Source organism: Hypomesus transpacificus, chromosome 3 (assembly GCF_021917145.1).
Source record: "Hypomesus transpacificus isolate Combined female chromosome 3, fHypTra1, whole genome shotgun sequence".
NCBI classification, from domain to species: Eukaryota; Metazoa; Chordata; class Actinopteri; order Osmeriformes; family Osmeridae; genus Hypomesus; species Hypomesus transpacificus.
Window position 1 is genome coordinate 7,616,289 of NC_061062.1, and position 20,913 is coordinate 7,637,201.

Here is a 20,913-nt window from a genome sequence, read left to right on the forward strand (position 1 = left end):
AGAATCCATTAGCCCTCCACTATGGTTCCTGTCTCCCTCTCCCGCTCTCCCTGCCTCACTTTCTCCCTCCCACCCCGCACATTTACTGCGTTGGTGTCTGCGCGTTGATAATACTGCCACCTTATCTCCCTTAAATGACATATTGGGCTCACACGGTGTCAACGATGCCTCCCCCGTCCTGTCGTGCTCCGTATCTGATCGCCGAGGGGGGAAGAATGTTGTTGCTGAGCTTGGGTGTACTTAAGTAAATGCAGTTGCCAATATCTTTTTAACGAAGAAGCCAAAGAGATGCTATCATTCTCACTCATCACTGAGCACATTAGGCAATGTGACAGGCGACATGCAGAGGGAGATACTTGAGAGGATTTGGTTGTTGTTTTGACTGTGGTCAAGTAGAAAACCCAAGTAAATCTAACGAATGGCAGGTTTTAACCTGTTGTTAAAATAAAAAACATGAGCCCCTCAACCTAAAGTATCCTTTGAATGTGAAGTAACTCTCCACTCCACGCCCAACCATACCCAACTTGGAGAACACCACACCAATGCCATCTGGAACAAATCGTCTACAGAAATCCAGAGATAACCTAGACATTCAAGGAGGACATGCCTACCCGTGAGCACAGGTCCTGGGCCTTCCCCCCCAGCCCGTGGGGCATCTCCCGGCAACGCGTGGACAGGTTGAGGATGGCGGTGGCGGCCATGTGGGCAGCCTCCATGTCGTGGGTGTAGTCAAAGCTGCTCTTGCTGCAGGTGCTGCTGGCGCTGCTGCCTCCACCTCCTCCACCTCCTCCTCCTCCTCCTCCTCCACAGCTCAGGCTACTGCTGCTGCTGCTCGGGGCGTAGGTGCTGGGTGTGCTGCTAGCAGAGCTGGAATTCTTGCAGTAGCGCTTGGCTGCGGGATGTATGAATAAAAAGAGTTACGGCCATTTGGATTCACGGCGGGGCTTTGAGGAACTCATTATCTAGCGTTCGATCAAAGTCCTCATTTGGGGGATTTCAGTTACCATCCTCATGTCATTTGACAGGAAGTATGGCAGACATCGTGGTGTTTTCTTCATTCTATACATCCTCAAAGGAAGAACCATACCGTCATATCCTTTAGGAGACGTGTCCCGGCAATGGACCTTGGGTGCAATGGCCCGTTTGCCGAAGACGTTGTTGTGGTGGTGGTTTTCAAAGGCGCTGTAGTCAAAGCTGGTCTTGGAGTACTTCTCCAGCTCCTTGGCCAGGTTGGAGCGGGGCGTGCTGGTGGAGACGTTGTTCTTGAAACCGTACTGTGGGATCTCCAGCTGTTTTACAAAGCACATAGGCCTGGAAAATAAACCACGAGGGGGTGGAGGTTGGACAGAGGCACTGAACATCGCTCAGGGGAAGGATAGAGAGGCAGGGGGTGGGGTAGAGGCAGGGGGTAGGGTAAAGGCAGGGGGTGGGGTAGAGGAAGATGGAGCACAAGAGGGAGAGAGAGAAAGTAGGAAGGGCATTGCCCAGAGCAAAAGTCAACTTTCAGAGGATTTCTTTCAGATGAAAAAAATACGTAATCTGTGGAATATGGGACTACAGTAACGTAGAGACATGTCAGATTGCTTCATTTACAGACAGCATATACCTTTACAATTGGTTAGCCTTTTTAGGAATCGTCATTACAAGTTAAAAACTGTTCCAAACTCATATGTAGCTCATGATAAATGTAGTAGATTTATGTATGTATTTTTGATCAAATTACTCATTATTAATTTCTTACATATGAATGGAATGCAATATACTAAATTTTTATTGCAGTTTGATTAGAAAAATGTTTCATGTTCCTGTGACATCCACATAGTTGCGTTATAATAATAATAATTGGGGAACTGTTTGTGCAAATGATTGCATATTGACCATGATGAATTAGTCTAATTTCTTTTTATTGGATATGGATGGATACAGCAATGTGTATACTGCTCATCCAAACTATTTCCAGTAGATCAATAGACAACAAACCAAACAAACACAGCAACACCCTAATGCTACAAAAAAAAATGGAAATCCACATGCTAACACTATCAAACGCTATCAACGTTACTTAAAGAGTATCCCTAAAGTAGATTCAAGAAAGACTAAGGTTAAATCAGATAGTCTACGTTACAGTACAAGACAAATGGGACACACTAGCCATCTTGTACATTGAATCAAATCAATATTGAATCAGTCTAATAGGTCCTGACAGTAGTAAAGATGACTTCTGGACTGACTGGTGAACACTAGTGAACAGTACCTTAGTACACGGTCAGAGGCCTGGTTGGACTTGGAGCCATCACAACCCTGATGTTTCTCCTGTGCTTTGACCAGCTTCTCTGCTGCAGCGATGGGACACCCTGACAAACTGGAGGGACAGTTGAAAGAAGGCTTAGTGGGTTGGTCATTGTACAGACAACAGGATTGATGGATGGTCTGTCTGTTTAACTGTCTGTCTGTCTGAATGCCCTTTTCTTGAAGATTTCAGCATATATTAGCAAAGTCCCTTTGATCATATATTTCTTTATATATATCTCTATATCTTTTAATAACAGTACAATTGGCAACAGCTTGCTTATTTGTAGATGAATGGCTACAGAAAAGACACCAACACATGGACAAAGTACATATGCACCCCTTCTAAGATAAAAATGTAATCTATTATCGAGGAACATCTTGTTCCACAGTAATGGTTTGAGATAGTGCTAAACAGCAACATTTAAAAACCCTAACTAACACATTGCTATTTTCTAATTCATTTCGTACTTCCTAGCAATTTTCCAAATCCTAATTTGCCCAAATGTTGCAAGGGTCAGGTCTCGGTGGAGTTTCTTCGACACCGGCCGGAAGACAGAGCAGGTGGAGTGTGAAGTCTGTTCACAAGGTCTAAGTACCTGTCAGCGGGAGGGTGTGTGCTTGTGTTGCATGCGTGCATGTGTGTGCGAAAGCAAACAGGTCCTCGTGAGCATGTGCCATCTCGGCACGTGTGTGTGTGTGCGTCTCTCAGACAAGAGGGTGCACCTCGATCTGTGTAGCGAGTGTGACTAGGGCACAGCATGGAGATGCTGCTGTCTTCCCAGGTCGGTAGCCTTGCTCTTCCCCCTCCGGCTGAGAGGCAGAGAGGTGCTAATGGCTGCCGCTACGCCCCGGCTCCCAGAGCATCTGCTGTGGGCGACACTTCTCTCTCACTGTCACCTCACTCTCTCTCTGTCTGACAGCAAAGGCTTTAGAACTGCTATTTTAGTTCCACTCACCAAGCCAGCCGCTTGTTGGCTCTTTTGAACATTTTTGAAGGGGTGTATTTAAGGAGTATTGCACTTCAACTTGATTTGCATCTTTGACATTGGTGTGGGGTTTTTTTCGATGCCATGGTGCATATAGATGATGCATCGAATGGAGTTGACTTTAAAACATAAAACATCAATCACATCAATCCTTCCAAAAGTACATTCATATTAAAAACAAAACAAAAACAAAAAAACACATGTGACCAGAAAAAGAGACAGAAGTACCATAGGACACCAGCCATTCAATCGAACCAAAAACCAGTGAACTAAAAGAAAAAGGGGGGGATGCATTGCAGATGTTTCCAAAATGGCCACTAAAACACTCACCTTCTATGAGAGTTCCTGTTGCTATTGACATGGCCGCGTCCCGTGCAGCCGGGCGTAGGACACTTAAGAACATTCTCATACATAGCAAGAACTTGACAGACAGACAGGAGATAGCAAGAGACAGGGGGAGGGGGGTTAGGAGCCCCACAATCAGACCTGAATACCATTAGTGACAAGGCAGTTTGATTATTAGCACAAATAGGACTATGCCCCTACAATGTGAACTGACCTCCTTCCTTCACCCAGAAAAACACTTGTCTTAAAGGTACAGTACTCAGTAAAGGTACTGATTTGAGTCATTATTCCTTGTGTAGTTGTTTCGGAATCAGTCCTCAGGATTGGAGATTGTGAAGAAAAGGAAGTCATTTCAGACTTGTAGAACAAAAGGGTAGAGGAAGGGGAAGCAGCAGGGAGCATGCAAAAGAACCGAAAAGTCAACCATGAACAAGCGTGCATCGTAAATGCCTGGATACAATCGATCATGCCAGACGGAAAGAACAGCTCTGGCAATAGAACTGCCGCCTTCAAAACAGTTGATCATTAAAACCATCTCCGTCTTGGCAAGCCCCTTCGGCCACCTACCAATTATATTAAGGATGAAATATTTTTCTAGGAGGACCCAATTGAAAGGGAGGGAGGGGGGATTTGTGGACGGCTTGTCTATAATGCCCTTCATGAGGGACAAACTCCTGGCAGTAGGCTTCATCGTTATCACTCTGTTGAACTCTGACCCTTGTCATCTTCACTCCCAGACAGACTAATTAGATCTCAGTAGAGGTAATTGGACAACGCCTGTCACCTGAGCGTACCTAAGAGATCCTGCATAATGTATATCACAGCTTTACCTGACCGTTTCTAAAAGGGACTGGACACATTTCTGTCATTGAATTTGCTCTGGTTCACTGTACACTTGGAAAATCCCTTACCCACTAAACTCAGGTTCTTGGGGTACAGAGCTAGTTCTTCATGGAACGTCAAAAACTAACATCCTCTGTAGAGATAGCGATTCATTATTTGAAATTAGACTAAAAGAGGTACATTGAGCAAACATCACAAGGCATAATGAATTCCAGACCTAATTTAATATTAATTTATCATATATACAGTCTAGACCACACTTTGTGGAATTAAATGAATACCTTACATTAATAAAACATTGGCCACTCAGCAAGACAAAATGTGTTCATCTGGTTGGGCTTTTCCTATTGCTGTGAGCCAGCCCTGTAGGCTCGAGTGATGTGTGACATCACGCCCCTACCTCATGTTGGAAAGAGAGAGCCAGGGCTTTCTCTCTCTGCAGGGATAGGGCTACTGACCACACAAAAACTAGGATCAACCTGGTGTCCATCTATACTTTGTTTTTACCAGAAACCTGTGGACATATCATGCTGTCCAAACCTAGTCCTTTCAATGGTAAAACCAAGATAGGGGAGATAGATGTGTATGTGCGTGATGGTGTTCATGACATCCTTTACCTAAATGTGAATGTAGTTTTGTCATGAAACATAGTGCTGATTCTAAAATGTAACGTTTCAAAAACTTGGACATGATAAACATAGAAGAGGAATACAAAACATTTAAAAAAACATTTAAAAAAACATTTAAAAAAACATTTAAAAAAACATTTAAAAAAACTTTTAAAAAAACATTTAAAAAAACATTTAAAAAAACATTTAAAAAAACATTTAAAAAACATTTAAAAACTAAAAGAGGAATCAAAACCTGGTGTTGAGATCCCAAACGTGTAGGAGTACATTTGTACAGTGTATCCATATCAGTGAGAGGTAAGGGAGTTTGATGGTTGGGTATTTGATAAGCTTATCTCTTGTGCTGACAAATTGTGTGCTGCCATTATCAAAGCCCTCTTCTATTTTGATTGCTGTCTGGGCCATGACAGATCATAACTTGGTGTTCTAACTGTTGGTTAACGAAAAACTATCGGTCGCACAAAAAAGGAGGAGCGCTCTGAAAAAAGTATCTTCAGGCGTTTTTCAATTGTTTACAATGCGGAGAGAGCAGCCTAGAAAAAAAGCTTTTTTCAAGTAGCCAAATACAAAGATATTGTTTTAAAAGATAGCTAAAAGATAACTTGTGTCATTGAATATACTAAATATGTAGGGGTACATAAGGAAAGTTATGACAATTTAAAAAAATGTCTTTAGTCCAGTTAAATTCGACAATCAACAATGTAGAACAACAATGGTTACTGAAGCCTAATTGGCCTACCCTTGCCAGCCACTTGAATGCGTTAAGTTCAAGCACGATCACCAGTTACTCAGCATGGAGCAAAGGCCCCGATAGAGCTTAGTCTACTTAATAATAGGTCTATGGTTCAGTTTGTCAAAGCCAGCCCCATGTCATTGTCCATGAGTAATTTACTTACAGAAAGCTCATGGATAATCAATCGATTGTCTTAACCTTCATGTATTGAACCGAGCCCCAAGTTTCCCCCTAATCAAATGAGACTGTAGGGAGACAATCAGGTACAGAGAGGCACACACAAACCTATGACCCCATGCCAAAAGTCCCACTGGGAGCACAGCTATAGCCCTGTCCTGACAAAAGCACAGCAGCCACAATGAGCACAAAGGCACAATCACAGCAAACACCATCCAGACTGTGGGCTCATGCAAGTCCCCTCTATGGCAACACAAATCAAAGGTGCAAGGCAAGTAAATAGGCTCCACGACTGGAAGGTCTGTATGTGTCCTCGGCCATGCTTACTTTCAGGTGGTACTCTGTCTTTATGAGGGCACCCGGAGAGACTGCGGTGGTGAGGGTACAAGCCTGTCACATGACCCGTGCCATCACAGCCTGGCGTGGGGCACCTGCTGTCCTTCTTCTCCGAGCGTGAAGAATCTGTAAAGGTCAGTGCGTGGACACATATACACACACACACACATACACACACACACACACACACAAATATAGTTTAAAGTGGTTCAGGAAAATATAACTTAGGGAGAGATATGATAGTGGCATAATAATTGACAGCTTGTACTTTAAGTCTTGTTTGACGTGGATGAAGCTGTATGAAGCAGCAGCAGATGTTACCTGTGAAGTGATGTGAAGTTTCTCAATCAATTACTGTCCACACATCAAGGATTAACAGGATACTTCACTGACTCACAAGACACCCTCAATGCATTTTGTTTAACTGACTGGATAACCTCACAAACAATTGAGAGTCAATGGTATAGATAGATACATTCTATCATGTTTAGTGTGGATCTGGAAGGACACACACACACATGCATAAACACAGGACAGGATTTTCTTTCCATTACTCAACTTCGTTATGCATTTTACTCAAATCCCGATCAGATACTATTACAACCCATAACCATCTATGCCATCCCATGCCAACTGAGACCTCGACTGAGAAATGGATAGTCATGGAAAACACTACCTTTCTGTCTGGTTCAAGACACTTCTAGAAGGTTAACAGAATTGGATTCATGATATGTTTACCTTGGTATCTCTACAGATAGTTATTACCGTGGAATGATCTATTAGCATAGATGGGATACTGTTTGTGCGGGGTTTCAAAGTCATATCAGGTGGCGCATAAGTAGAGAATAAGAGAGACAGAGAGAGAGAGAGAGAGAGAGAGAGAGAGAGAGAGAGAGAGAGAGAGAGAGAGAGAGAGAGAGAGAGAGAGAGAGAGAGAGAGAGAGAGAGAGAGAGAGATGCTCTCAGACGGGGCCACGAGAAAGACAGACCGCAAATTAAAGTTTTAAAGGCTGCTGTAACCTAGTCGCTCTACCTCAACCGAACTGGAGAACTGAAATAAAGCTGAACCAAGGGAGGTAAAGAAGGAAGAGGACAGTAAAAAAGAGGGGGGAATAAGAGAAGAACAAAGAGAGGGGGATAATAGTGAGCAGGAGGGAGAGATACAACTGATACTTCATTACAACAGAATGAGGACCTCACTCTCCTGTCATACATGACCTCTCTCTGTGGATGTCATGACGATGCACATGGTGTTGGCACTATGTGACTGGCTCTGCAGGAAATATTTATAAAGTTCTGGGCTGAATTTTCACACTGACAAGGAGGGTAAAGTAATAAAAGACCATGATTAAATCTGTGCCCTAAGCTTCATGTACCATTGTTTCCAATAAGAAGATACAGTCACATTATCTTCATACACACACACACACACACACAAACACACACCGGGACCTTCACCTTTGGCTATTGCAGCCTCGTGGCACAGAGACTGGGGTAGCCATGTGGAATGCATATTAGAAAGTCGAGGATATCGATTGTGGCTGAAGACAGGCCACGCTTTGCATAGCAAATGGCCGCCTTTACCATACCATCTCCAGATAATTAATGTGCAGTCAGTGGGCTTGTCGTCCGTTATCGGTCATTCTGATACTGTTCAATATCCACTCATGCTCTGCTCAGGCTGCAAGGCTCTCCCTCTAAAAACATCCACTTCCTCACTTAAAAAAAATAATCACAGACAAGAACCCCGGTCAACGAGTGTCAGCCACTATCTGGCCTGGGGGGGGGAGATGTTATTGTGCTGCGACTGCCTTGTATCTTCTCATTATACTGACATTAGTGAGATACAGGGGAACCATGGAGTGCTTGTTGAATTAGCTTCTGTGTAGCCTTCTAGGTGTCAAATGAACCTGCTGTGATTATTGAATGTCCGTATTTGTTGCTTTTATCTGACATCTACCTAGAGTGTCTGTACAATGCTTATCTTATAGAGAACGGTGACAGTAATAGACTTGGTGTGACTCATAGATAGAAAGTAAATGAAGGACTATAAGTAGAGTAGACTATTGCAAATGTTACTTTGGTGACCTCTCAGTCAACATTCTGATAAATGGCCAGTAGCTCAAACTGGTTTCTTGGTGTATTTTCTAATGTAAATACTAACATAACACAATACATTTTCCTAAATGTGCTTGTTTACGTATGTCTAGGAATATAATGACCAGAACAAATGTCCATTTGCCCTACATTCGGCTGCATATAAAATGCACAATCCCGAAACAAAGACCCCACCACAACCTTTTTTGAAGCCATCCATTACTGTATGGTTCCATTCCAAAGACACTGGGCCACTATTTGGTAGACATCCCTTTCCAGAGTCCCTCTGTGAGTTTAAAAATAGGCAGCTTTAGCCTAGGCTCCACAGGCAGGGATGAGATTTCCAGTCCAAACTTGCCGTGCAGATTGCCATTACTTATGCCTGACAAGCCTACCCTCAGATGTTGCCATGCTGGCCCATTTTAACAACATAAGCTGCTGCTGCTGCCCCTGCCACTGCAGAGATGTGAATTTCCAAATTGGTTGAAAAAGCTTGTCCCGGGGTCATAGCAAGGTTTCCCAGCATGCAAGACGGCTGTCTGTCTCCCCACAGAGGGGATATGGAAAGCCAAGACCTGATCAAAACAACGTATATTTCACCTGCATCGAGTCGCTTGTCACTGACTTGTTGTCAGCTGTTGCATGAGATGAGTTTATGTGTGTCTAAAGGGTTGTGCTTACCTTTGTGGTAGTAAGGCTTCTTCAAACCATCGAGAAACCGTGCTTTTCTCTCCTCGCCATATCCATGCCGTGACCCATGTTGGTCGTGGTGATACCTCACCCCATCTCTTCTCGCCGCCTCGGCGGCCATCTTGTCCCGCATGGCCTTGGCACGCTCTGACTCCAGCGCTATGGCTTTCTCCAGCAGGGAAAGGTTGCCCTTGGTCATGTCGAACACCTCCTCTGAGCGGTCGGACGTCACCGAGGTGGTGTCCTCGTCGTGGTCGTGGATGTGGTAGCGGTCGTCGTGGGAACAGCTGGAGAAGGCCTTCGAGCGCGGGCTCAGCTGCTCCTCCAGTTTCATCAGGTTGACCATGTCCGAGTAGTTCCTCTCCAGCGTCCGCCTTTCCTCATGGCTCTGCTGGAAGTCTCCATAGCTCTGGTGGTGTCCATGCTGCTGGCCTTCCCCGCCTCCCAGGTGGTTCAGCTGGGGAGCCCCGGAGCGATCCGCGGGCTTTGTCTCGCTCAGTTTGCGTGCCAGGTCAAAGCACTGGTTTCGAAGACACTCCAGACTGCTCAGGCAAACCTCCTCGTCGCTTTCGTCAACGAGCTGTCCGTAACTGGAGCCCTTGCCATTACCCCCGTTCTGTCCCATCCCACCGTTACGGGCACAGTCATTACCGTTAACTCTGCCGCTCTCAGCCATACCATCCTCGTAACGTTGGTCGTCCAGGTTGTCTGAGATTACTGCTCCGTGGCCTTGCGCCAATAGTTTGAGCGAGTCCACGGTCTCCCTTACCACATCACTGTCCACATCGAGAGTGAGCTCACCTTTCCGCGAGGCCCTCCCGTCGCCTTCCTCTTCCTCCTCGTCCTCGTCCTCCTCTTCTTCCTCCGCGGCGCTGTTGGAGGAATTGCTGTTCATCTCTGACTCTGTCATAGCACGGTAGGCAGCGTCCTCTGCAATCTTTCCCAGGTTCAGCAGCGACTTGGCCACCAGTTCGTCATAGTTCTCGTACTCCTCGTTATTGTTGTCGTCCTTCTCCCCTGTTAGTGTCTGGTGCCCAGATATGGGATGGCCACTACCTCTGCTGTCACCTTCATCACTGCCGTTGCTCATCTTATCGTCCTCTGTCAGGGGGAAAAAAAGAACAAAAGGCTTTGTAATTTCATTTCTGCCATTCTTTTTGACTCTATCAGATTTCTGGGCTTGTCTCGTTTAAATTGGATAAGAAACCCTTTGCATCCCTTAATAATATACTTTAAGAGTCTTAACTGCAGCTTGTGCACTGAATAGTGAATCAACAAAGGAAGTCAAATATTGTGGTTTGAGAAACTTGCAAAAGGAAGTTAATCTCAAGAATCTTAACACAACCTCTACAACTACATTGGTATATTTGGTTAGTAACTGCAATCAAGCAAGAAGAGTGTGAGCAATCCTGGACAGAGAAATTAAATAGATTCCAAAAAGATCTTTAAGTGTAGGATAGCAGGAATACCCTTGAATAGGAAGCAACCTATTTGACTAGATATTAGCTGTCTCTCAGGTCTATTTTAATTGTAAAATGTGCCATTACATTCACCAAATAAAATTGCTCCTGCTGCTCATCATCACCATTTTTGTGCATGTTTCTTTTCCAAATCAACAGACTCTTTAGAATGATTTTAAATGCTTAATTGATTCTGACAGGCAGCAAAAGGTTAGTGAACCTCTTCTGTCAGTAATTTCAAGCACCCACTCTCTGGAGATACTCCAACTGCCCCTCTCACATTTTTGCCTCATACATACAGAGCATGTGGGTGTCACATTTGCCACTACACCCCAGCAGAGAATAACCCATATGCCTGCATTGCAATAATACATGTGACTTAGATTTTTAGAAGGAGCGAGAAAATCACCTGACAAAACCCTACTGAGGTATAATCTGCCGTGATGTAGTACTGATTATCACTGGTTGAAAGACTCCTTGACACGCCACACACACATACCCAGATTATCAAAAAAGTGACGCTCAAATAGGTATGAGTTCATGTACATGTGGCCATACTGTACATATGTACAGCAGTAATACAATACAGCTATTTAACAGTAACCTCGATATTAGACACACAAATGGGCACACAAGGCAGACAAGTGGGCAGACAAGCAGGCAGGACACACACACACACATTCATCTAATCGAATGAGAGTAGCAAAATCAAGAGTTTTGGGTGTTGACCGTGGACCAAGAAGTAACCCCCAGTCATGAATGGCCAAGCACACATTTTGAATCCCTCCGACAGCAACCATACAGCACCGCAGATAAATTTTTGATGGTTGGAAACATGGTTCAGGAAAGCAATTTGAAGAGCAATGAATGTACACAAAAGGGATAGGGAAGCGAAACAGATTGAAGAAGGGGAAACGAGAGATGCACTGCTCTGAATTGCCTTTGGATTAGTGATGTAGCAATGTGCATGGCATTGAGGAACACGGAAGTCATAACAATGCCACCTCTATTACATTTAGAAAGATTGGAATCTGCCTATAGCCCTATAGCACTGTCTTTGTGGAATGCACTGGGACTGATAATCTAAAGACTTATCTTAAGGCCTATTACTTCAGAAATTAAAAGTGCTAAAGAGAGGGAGATTCAGAGATAAAGAGTAAGAGGTAAACATTTTTTTACTGTTGTCAGAAGGTAGTACAGCCATGGTACGAGTATCAACACAAAATGGATGGAAGGAGTCAAATACAAATCTAACACAATGAAGTTCATGAATCTAGGCAAAGGCTTACATTTTGCAAAGATGCATATTTGTCTGTCCATCATGGACAACATCAACCACCCCCTCCACAACACACTGGAGGGACAGAAAAGCATTTTCAACAAAATATTGATTAAAATGGGCGGTTCAAACAAGGACCTAAAGTCATTTGCAACATAGACCATCATGCTCTCCACTTCTCCATGGGAGAGACAAGACCTGAATGGCCTAGCAGACTGCTGGCCTAGTGATTGTTCCCCACTTGCAATCCCACTTGACTTTAGCCAAGCCGATTCAGTTTTTCTTAATTGATAAGTTGTTTTCTGCCTCAGATAATGTCCATCTGTTCAACCTAGAGTGAAGTCATTATCTATGACAGTTGGACCGTTGTTGGCAAATTGCATGACCAATTTGCACATTGCAAAATGCATTTCTGTTTGAATAAATAGTCCAAAAAACGTCCATACTATAGTTTTATACCTGTTCTATTCACAAACTATTGCCATTTTATAACTATTTGCAGATTCCGAATTATATTTCTCTATCCAACATTTGATACAGCGATGCATACATTCAGTTTTTATACAGTATTTGAAGAAGTGTGCATAAGACTAACATGACAATGTTATACGGGGCGGTCGTGGCTCAGGGGGTAGAGGGTAAACACTAATCACAAGGTTGGTGGTTCAATCCCTGACTCTTCTTGGCCATGTATCAAAGTGTTCTTGAGCCAGACACTGAAACCACCACCCCCACCCAAGTTGCTCCTGATGGTTGGTGTGTGATTGAATAGGTCAATGAGAGTGCTTTGAGTGCTGCTAAGGTAGACAAGGGTTATATAAATGCAGTCCATTTGGTTTTGACATTGGATGTCATGAGACCATTATACCTGTATCATCAATATGTACCTTGCCTACAATTACAGTGATACAAGTTCGACAACTCATTAAAATGTAATTACGTTTTACTTCACAATCAAATGATTTTAAATACCTTAATAATAGAAGACATGCTGATGCTTTCATTATTTTTATTGGCAATACATTTTAACATGAAAAACAAAATACAAAAAAAAAACAATGACCATTTAGATTCCTCAAACAGAGGGTTCTGACTGTCTTAGCATGTACATTTTGTACGCTGGGGGAAAACAACAAGGTCCTTCCAAGTAAAGTGTTACTTATACATTATTGGGAGGAGTCTTTCACTTTTTTTCTTTGCTATGATCGTTTCAACTATCCCCTTTGTTATAGCACTCCATCAGCGCTCCGCAAACTGGAAGATCATCTTGATAAAGGCTGTTTTCATGGTTACAAACTTACTGAATCTCCTCAGGGCATTCTTGTAGTGACGGATGACAACATCCACTGTCGTCACTTGTCAAAAAAATAAATAAATACATAATTGTCAGCATTTATTGTCAGGCATGCATTGTTGATTTGGCACCCTATAGGTAATACTGGCAGATAACCCTAGCTTCTTTCCAATCTGCCTTTAAGGCTAGCAATTGCTGTCATTACCAGCATGGAAAGATGATGCACAGGGAATCAGCACAGCAAGTAGTGTCCTTTCTTACCTGCCTCTGAAGCTATATCTAACATAACCAGTCTATTTCACAGTAATGGATAACTATTTCTTTTTCACAGTAATGGAAAACTTTATTGTAAGAGATCATCTGATCACAAAGATAATCAATGCCTGTGCTTTGTGAATCAGTATGTTTCATGTACTGCTTGGTCTTCATCTACTTTTTGTTCTTATTTTTTTATTCTGAGGACAATGAGGAGATACAGTCTAAGAAGGAATAGGAGGGGGAAAGATATGTTGAAGTGGATAAATGAACCCAACTTGTCTTTATAGAGTCTGTGAGAAGGGGATGGGGGTGGGGAGGGGTGGACAAGCAGAGAGGTGTATAAGTCATCGAAGTTCAAAAATCTAAAATGTTAATTTTTTTTAATGTATATATAAAGTCTGCCTTTTTAAAATCTATCATTCCAAGAATGTTCCTTGCTGCATACAATACAGGTCGACAGCTGTGCATTAAAAGGGTAACAGGCTGTTTTAAAGTGTAATACAATGAACTCAAATGTATTTGAGTAACCCTGGACTAAACAAGTAACAAGCCGTTTCGCCTGAGTCTGACGACTTTTGGTCTGAGACTTGACGCCTTTTCGTTTGAGTCTGACACTTGAGTCTGAGATCTGAGGATGTCCTAAAATGAACACTGTATTGGGGAATGTTTGACTGGCATCTTTAGCTTCTGTGGTTGAACAAGGACCTCCTCCATATCTTGTGTCTAGTCCTTGTTCGTCTCTTTCACTTCTCCTGTCCATGGCTCTGTATTCCACAATTTGTGGCTGGCCCCCAACAACAATAGCTCTCTTGGGCTTCATTACCCCACCTCATTACCCCACATGTGTACTTTAGCTGAAACAAGTTTCCATGCTAAATTAGTTGGTTAGCATTAGCTAGCAGAGTTAGTTAGCTCTAGCTAGCATTAATTGCCTAATGCTAACTTTACCTGGAATGGAAAGATTTATGGAAATTGTATAATGCTAGACTATGTTCCCAAATAAAATCCAAATTACATGTTTGGCTTACTTCAATTAGCTAACTTTGTGGGTACTTGGATTTGTTGATACTATTCTGTACTGTTTCCTTTCACACTTGTGCCAGTCTCAGAACAATGTTGCTCTGTCATCGGACAGTCAGGCAGATGTGTTCATTTTATTTCATAACATTTTACTTCAACGAAAACTGACTAAATCACTTTTTCATGATTAAGACAAGACGCTGGCGAGCAGAAAATAGATCTTTGGTAATAAAAACTATGAGAAAATGTAGGCATATGTTTTGTTTTTGTTGACAAAACGGGATGAAAATGTTAGTGGTGGGCTTTGTGCTATGCAGTGCTATAAAATAGTCTTGCATTTTCTGTATCACATTGAAAGAAAACAGACAACCAACGAGGAGGCTAAAGTGGTAGGCTCAGCATAAGACAAGAACACTATACCTGTTGACTATACCAGACCAATCACATCCATTGATCTAATATGGGGTGGGTTTAAAATAATCACTTGTTACAACCCACGAGCAGACCTTCAGCACCACAGACTGCACCACAGACAGACAAAGGGGCGCATCATAGACGGCCTCCCAGTCAGCGGTCAAGGGCCGCAGCTGCTGACAATCAGCTGATTGGGAAGGAAATGGACTTAAAAGACCTGAGAACACTCAAGGAGGAAGTTCTAGCATACTGTGTCTAAGGTGAGAGCTGGACTCAACTGTGTGAATATATTGTTGCCAACTTCTTCTATATTGCGACAGGTGATGACCTCCTGGACTTTGACAACCCTCGACAAGAAAAGATGTTAGCTGCTGCTTTTCATAATTTTTTATTAAACTCTTTCTTGAATATAAATAATAATAATAAATTGTTTGTATCTATCAAATTCCGTCCAGAGGCATTTTGGTCAGCACCCATTGAAAATGCCCCTTTGAAATTGAAAATTAAATGAGAGTTTTCAGATTAACAGGAATTTGCAGAACAGGTCTGGTGAATGCAGGCTACAACCAAGTATTGTAAGCTCTACCAAATTCAACTACCAACTATTTGAGGTCCACTGAACTGGTGATAAATTCAATCCTGGGGAGGAAATTTGCAATTAGTGCAACAAAGAAATGGTCACCTTGATCTTGGCTCTGCTCATCGTCCTCCTCTTCATACTCCACCTCTTCTTCTTCCTCGTCCTCGACTTCCCCTTCATTAATCCCGTCCATAACTCCCTCCTCTTCCTCTTGCTCCAGTTCCACATCCTCTTCCCCCTCCACCTCCCCGTCTTCCGGCTCCATGTGCTCCCCATTGTCCTCAGAGTAGCCCTCCTCCTCTTCCTCCTCCTCCTCCTCCTCAGCCACGTCTCCCTCTTCCACCTCATCTTCCACCTCCAGCTCCGCCCTATCGTCCATGTCCTCGTTACCGTCAGACTCGTAGCACTCCTCCATAGTAGAGTTCTCCATGTGGGCTATGAAGTTCTTCCTCTTGGGTGTAGACTCGAGGGTCTGTCTGTCCAGTATTTTCCTTTTCTTAGCCAGGGGGCAACCATACACACTGCAGGGTACAGACAAGATAGGAGCAATTAGTTGTTAGCTGCCAGGTATTAGCAGTTAACTCTTTGTCTCACCTGACTTTCCCATTCTAGAATACTTGCCGAAGTCATACATCTATAAAACAGTTAAAGGCCAGTGGAACACTTTAAGGATAGTACATTTCAGTGTTTATTTCAAAGCAAATAAAACCTTGATTATGCTTATGATTTTACGATAAAGAAATGTATGACATACACTGAAAAAAACTTGGAGTAACGTTTACCTAAAAAAGCAAACAGCTTCCAAAAACTGCTTGCCAATTTAAGAGACCATGTTTTTCATAGATACTCCGGCTTTAATTAGAAAAGTCTTCAGTTAAAGTTACTTTCAATGCCCTGATAATTGCTATCTTCATGGATATTAAACACTGAAACACTACATTAAGCCATGGCTTTTAAAATATACTACTATTTCAATGTTTTTATATAATCTAGTCCAAACAATGTATTAGTAATGTGTACTTTAAGAATTTTTACATTGTACTGTATTCATTTTCGGAAACTTTAATACCGACGAGTTCCAGAAAAATTTATTTCAGCAATTTTCATTAGCCAATGAGGTACAATACATGATGGAAGGTAGAGTGAAACTCATACCTAAATAAAAACAATGGCCAAAAATGATAATGACATCTGTTAACTTATTGTAGAAGTTAATACATTATTAAGAACTGATATGACCTTTGATATCTCTATATGAACTGTTAACTAAGAGATACTATGTAACTGTAGAATGTGACTTTTAGAGAAGAACATAAACTGTGGTATGAATTGAAATTTGCAGAGGGCACAGGGTTTAAATGTATCCCCCTTGACACTAGAGGGACAGATTCAAATCTGATAATCTGTGTATTCGCTCGGGTTATTGATCACAGAGGCTTAATTCATTTCACTCATCAAACCTTGGGGAGTCTGGATCTGGTATTGAACTGTGTCTGTGTGGGGGAGTGTGTGTGTTAGTATGACAGGTGTGTGTAAGCCCAATTCTGCTGTCAAATACACCCACACAGGGCTAAATAAATTATGTGCAAGCGTAAGTTGGGTACCAGGCAAAATCCCTTGTCCATATTATTGTGAAAGCAAGTCAAACAGACTTTGGTACGCTTACCATTCATCTGTGAAATATCCAAGATTCCTATTTTACAATCTCCAAATGTTTACCCTCCCTCTCTGTGCCTGGAGTATGTGCTAACATGAATAAATACATGACCTTTAAGTCATATTATCTTTAAAGATTAAGAAGAATTAAGCAGCAATCACTGTTGGTGTAGGTGTATTGCCTCAGAGACATACTTAGAAATATGACTGCCCCCTGAGGATATGATCATGGCGGTTTATGAGAAAGAAAAACAAATGTTTTAATACAAATATTTTATTTTAAATAACAGCAAATGACAAAACCACTTGACCTCTCTGTTTTGTCCCTCCCAGCAAATACCTAATACACTTTCTGTCCTCTTACATTCTCCATTTCCCTCTTCCCCACACATACACACAATCTCTATTCTAAACCACACTCCCTCTCTCCACTCAACACAAAATATCCTCCACACATACACATGCCCACACCCCCTAAAATCTCCCAGGCGTCCACCCTTCAATCAGTCAGTTGGTCAGAGACAGGCCAGCAGACCTGACTGGCAGTCTCAATCTCACCAGACCAAGGGATTACTTAATAGGCTGAGCCCAGCACCAAGAACTAGGGGCCTCATTTCATTAATCTAAACCCCCACACACGGAAACTCATTCCCTGCCTGACAGCAGGCCCTGTCTCCTGGGTGGGGATCTGGGGGTTGGAAGGGGGGCTGGTTGGGGTGTTCACTAGAACTCCGTGATCAATAGTGCTTGTGACCAAACATCTCAAAAGCACATTAAAATGTCACTCATCTGGGGGACCTTGTTCCAGAACACCTCAAAATAAATCAGAGGCTGATCCCAGCAAGTTATAGTTATGTTCAGCAGGCTGGCAGGTGGGTGATCGGGGAGGAGGGTGGGTGATCAGGGAGGAGGGTGGGTGATAGGGGAGGTTGGTGGACCTGAGGCATAGGTGGGAAAGGAGAAAGTAAGATAAAGAGGAGTTTGGGCACTGTCAAAATGGAACCTTCACTCTACACCTCCATTCCTTCCTCAATCTCCGATTGAGTGGTCTACAACAATGAGTTGGTCTTTAGTACTCTGTCAGTTCTGTGACAAAGTACCAAAACCTTTTTGCAGCACCTCTTGATGTACAATAGCAAATAGCGAAGCGTTACACCGCTGTTATATTCGTTGCAAGTGGTTCAACTTTCAAACTCTCATAAACCCTAAAAACTGTATGTGCATAATATGCAAAAACCTATTTGTTTATTAATGTGGCATCAAAATATATAAACATGGGATGAAAGAACCCTGTGACATCCTGTCACCTGAGTTGTGTCAGTTGTGAGTTTGATGTTGATTTGCTCGTCCATACCCTGAAGCCCTGAAGCTTGATGGTGACTAAGCACCACAGGAAGTTCCCGGCTTTGTCACATGACCTTGGTGCTGTGTAGTACAGCTAACGCCTCTACATAGCTCAGTGTGGCCTGCAATCAAAATTCCACAGTTAATTAAACTTCATTTAAATAAAACTAATACTGCAGGCATTGTGTGTAGAACAAGATGACAAGAAATAAAAACTGCCCAAGCGGCTGTAAAGTCTTTCAGCTCATTTACTTTCCTGGTCTCCTCAGAGAAATATGTGCCTCATGAGAGGTAGCAATCATACAAAAACAGCCCCTTGTATCACAAAAAGGCCACTTGATATTTCTATGGAGTGGGCATCCTCGAAATAACAAGGATCCTCAATCGAAAGCCTTCAATTAAAGGGGAACAAGTGGTCAGCTCGTGCTGAAATAGCATTCTGTGAATGTTGAGGAGAAGCCGTTTGGGGAGTGTTGCAGCCTGGTAAGAAAGCTTACAGAGGTATGAAGAGAAGCTCCCTATGTGGCTAATGTTGTTCGACAGTTGAGGGAGGGTTGGGGATATGACAGCGGTATCTACGTCGGGTTCATTAGCAGTCATATTAACGGTTGTTCACAGCGGGGGCTAAAGCTTTAGCCAGTCATTAGCATCATACGCTATTTGTCTGCCTGACACAGAGATGGCTGCCTCCTGCTTAATTCGGCCCCCCCACCACCCCGCCACATTTTCTCTCCCAAAGCTCTTACTCTCTCTCGCTGTTTCCCTCGCTCTCTCTTCCTCTCTGTCTGCTCCCAAGCCACTTGCCCTCGCTTGTCCTCTCACCCATTCCTTCTCTAGGTTCAGCCCCCCTGTCCACCCCCACCCTCTCTATAAGGCTCCCGCTTTCTCTCTCTCTTTTTACAGTGGAGGTGCTGGCGGTGCACCTCTCGCTGTGCTCCCATCCAGCAGGATCTATAGGCACGTGTGGCGCAGCACCGTCTCCATGGTGATACCCCTCCCCCTCCCCCCCAAGAAATCCAAAAGGGATTTGCCATTCTTGTAGATGGGCGGGTGCCCGTCATAAAGACAGACGCTGAGAGAGAAGAAGATGAGCAGAGGAAAACAAGGATTTCCAAAGATGAAGAGACAGGGAGAGGGAGAGAAAGGGAGAGTGGGAAATGGAGAGAAAGAGCGAGAGAGTGAGAGAGAGAGAGAGAGAGAGAGAGAGAGAGAGAGAGAGAGAATGAGAGAGAGAGATTATTTCAAGGGAGAACAAAGGATGAGTGTTGGTGCAGGAGGAGGCTCACTGCAATTTGGGTGTTTCCTGGAGAAGGGGCCTCTGGAGCCTTTAAGGGAGCACGTCGATGCTAGAATATGAAGCCTACACAGCCCCTGATGTCAGTGCAGCAACCGTCCATAACTGCTTTAAATTACAATTTGTGTACTAGTAGCACGTAAAGTGTCACACACTATTTTTTTGTGGTTGGGGCTTGACTTAAGGGGTGCCAGGTAGGCAGGGCCTACCAGAGTATGTATATTTTATTACTTGTGTCTATTTGTTCAGTCTCATCTCAGTCAAGTTAATACTTCCACACAAGGATTTGTACATCATTAAATGGTTGAATGAGAGTATGCTAGCTCATAATGGACTCCAGAATCAAGAAAAACAAACATAGCCCAAAGGAAGTAAATCAAACACAATCTCATTCAATGTAGACCTGTTTTCCTCTTTTTGAACACTCAACATATGTTAATTTCATTACTCACTCTTAGGGCTAACACCCAGGCACACATCTCACATAACTGACAAGAAAGAAAACTAAAGCTGCCATATGGAAGTCAGTCTACCAGTCCCTTGGATGTGCAGACGGTCATGTCCCCTAGTTCAAGGCACAGAAACAACTACAATTTCAAGATTTTACACATTTACAATCAACCAATATAACATGGTTGGGGACACCTAGGCTATATAAGAAGAGCTTATTTTGTGTTTGTGATGTTTTTTCTTGATGCTCCTAGGACAGGCCTCCTCATTTCAGATCCTCCAGACCCAGGACCTCTCTCACAGGTAGTGCCCCAGCTCTTGTAGGCAACACAAAACATAGAGCTTCCCCCGCCCTCCCCCCAACCCCCTTGCTGCTTCCTCTAGGTCTCCCCAACAAACAGTGAGTCCCTGCCAGCCTTTTCGTGCACCCCTGCCAGCCCATCTCCCTTCTTCACGCCTTAGACTGAAGAAGGGGAAGGTCCTTAGAGATCTGTCTGTGGCCTGGTGATTAGAGCCTGGATGACAGCCTGGAGAATCAAACGTGCAGGGGACCGTGGGGAGGTAGGGGGCCTGCCATAGGCTGTGATAAGACGGACAGGGATGACGGAGCTATCCTAATGGTGAATGCTAACTGCATATATACACACATATAATAATATATCATAGTAATAAATGTATTTAATATATACCTTATATTATATTTAACCTTTGCCAAGGGAGAAACCTTTACTAATCA

General features: G+C 43.2%; 1 protein-coding gene across 1 annotated transcript in view; it reads right to left on the reverse strand.

Moving 5' to 3' along the window:
- The window catches only part of myt1lb (myelin transcription factor 1-like, b), a 70,455-nt gene that overhangs the window by 13,994 nt on the left and 35,548 nt on the right, over positions 1 to 20,913 (reverse strand). Inside the window, exons 6-12 of the mRNA XM_047016135.1 lie at positions 15,536 to 15,954; positions 9,120 to 10,229; positions 6,333 to 6,467; positions 3,609 to 3,699; positions 2,255 to 2,362; positions 1,088 to 1,311; positions 612 to 892 (exon numbers count right to left, since the gene is read on the reverse strand). Coding sequence (XP_046872091.1) covers positions 612 to 892; positions 1,088 to 1,311; positions 2,255 to 2,362; positions 3,609 to 3,699; positions 6,333 to 6,467; positions 9,120 to 10,229; positions 15,536 to 15,954 — 2,368 coding nt within the window. The remainder of the gene's footprint in view (positions 1 to 611; positions 893 to 1,087; positions 1,312 to 2,254; positions 2,363 to 3,608; positions 3,700 to 6,332; positions 6,468 to 9,119; positions 10,230 to 15,535; positions 15,955 to 20,913) is intronic.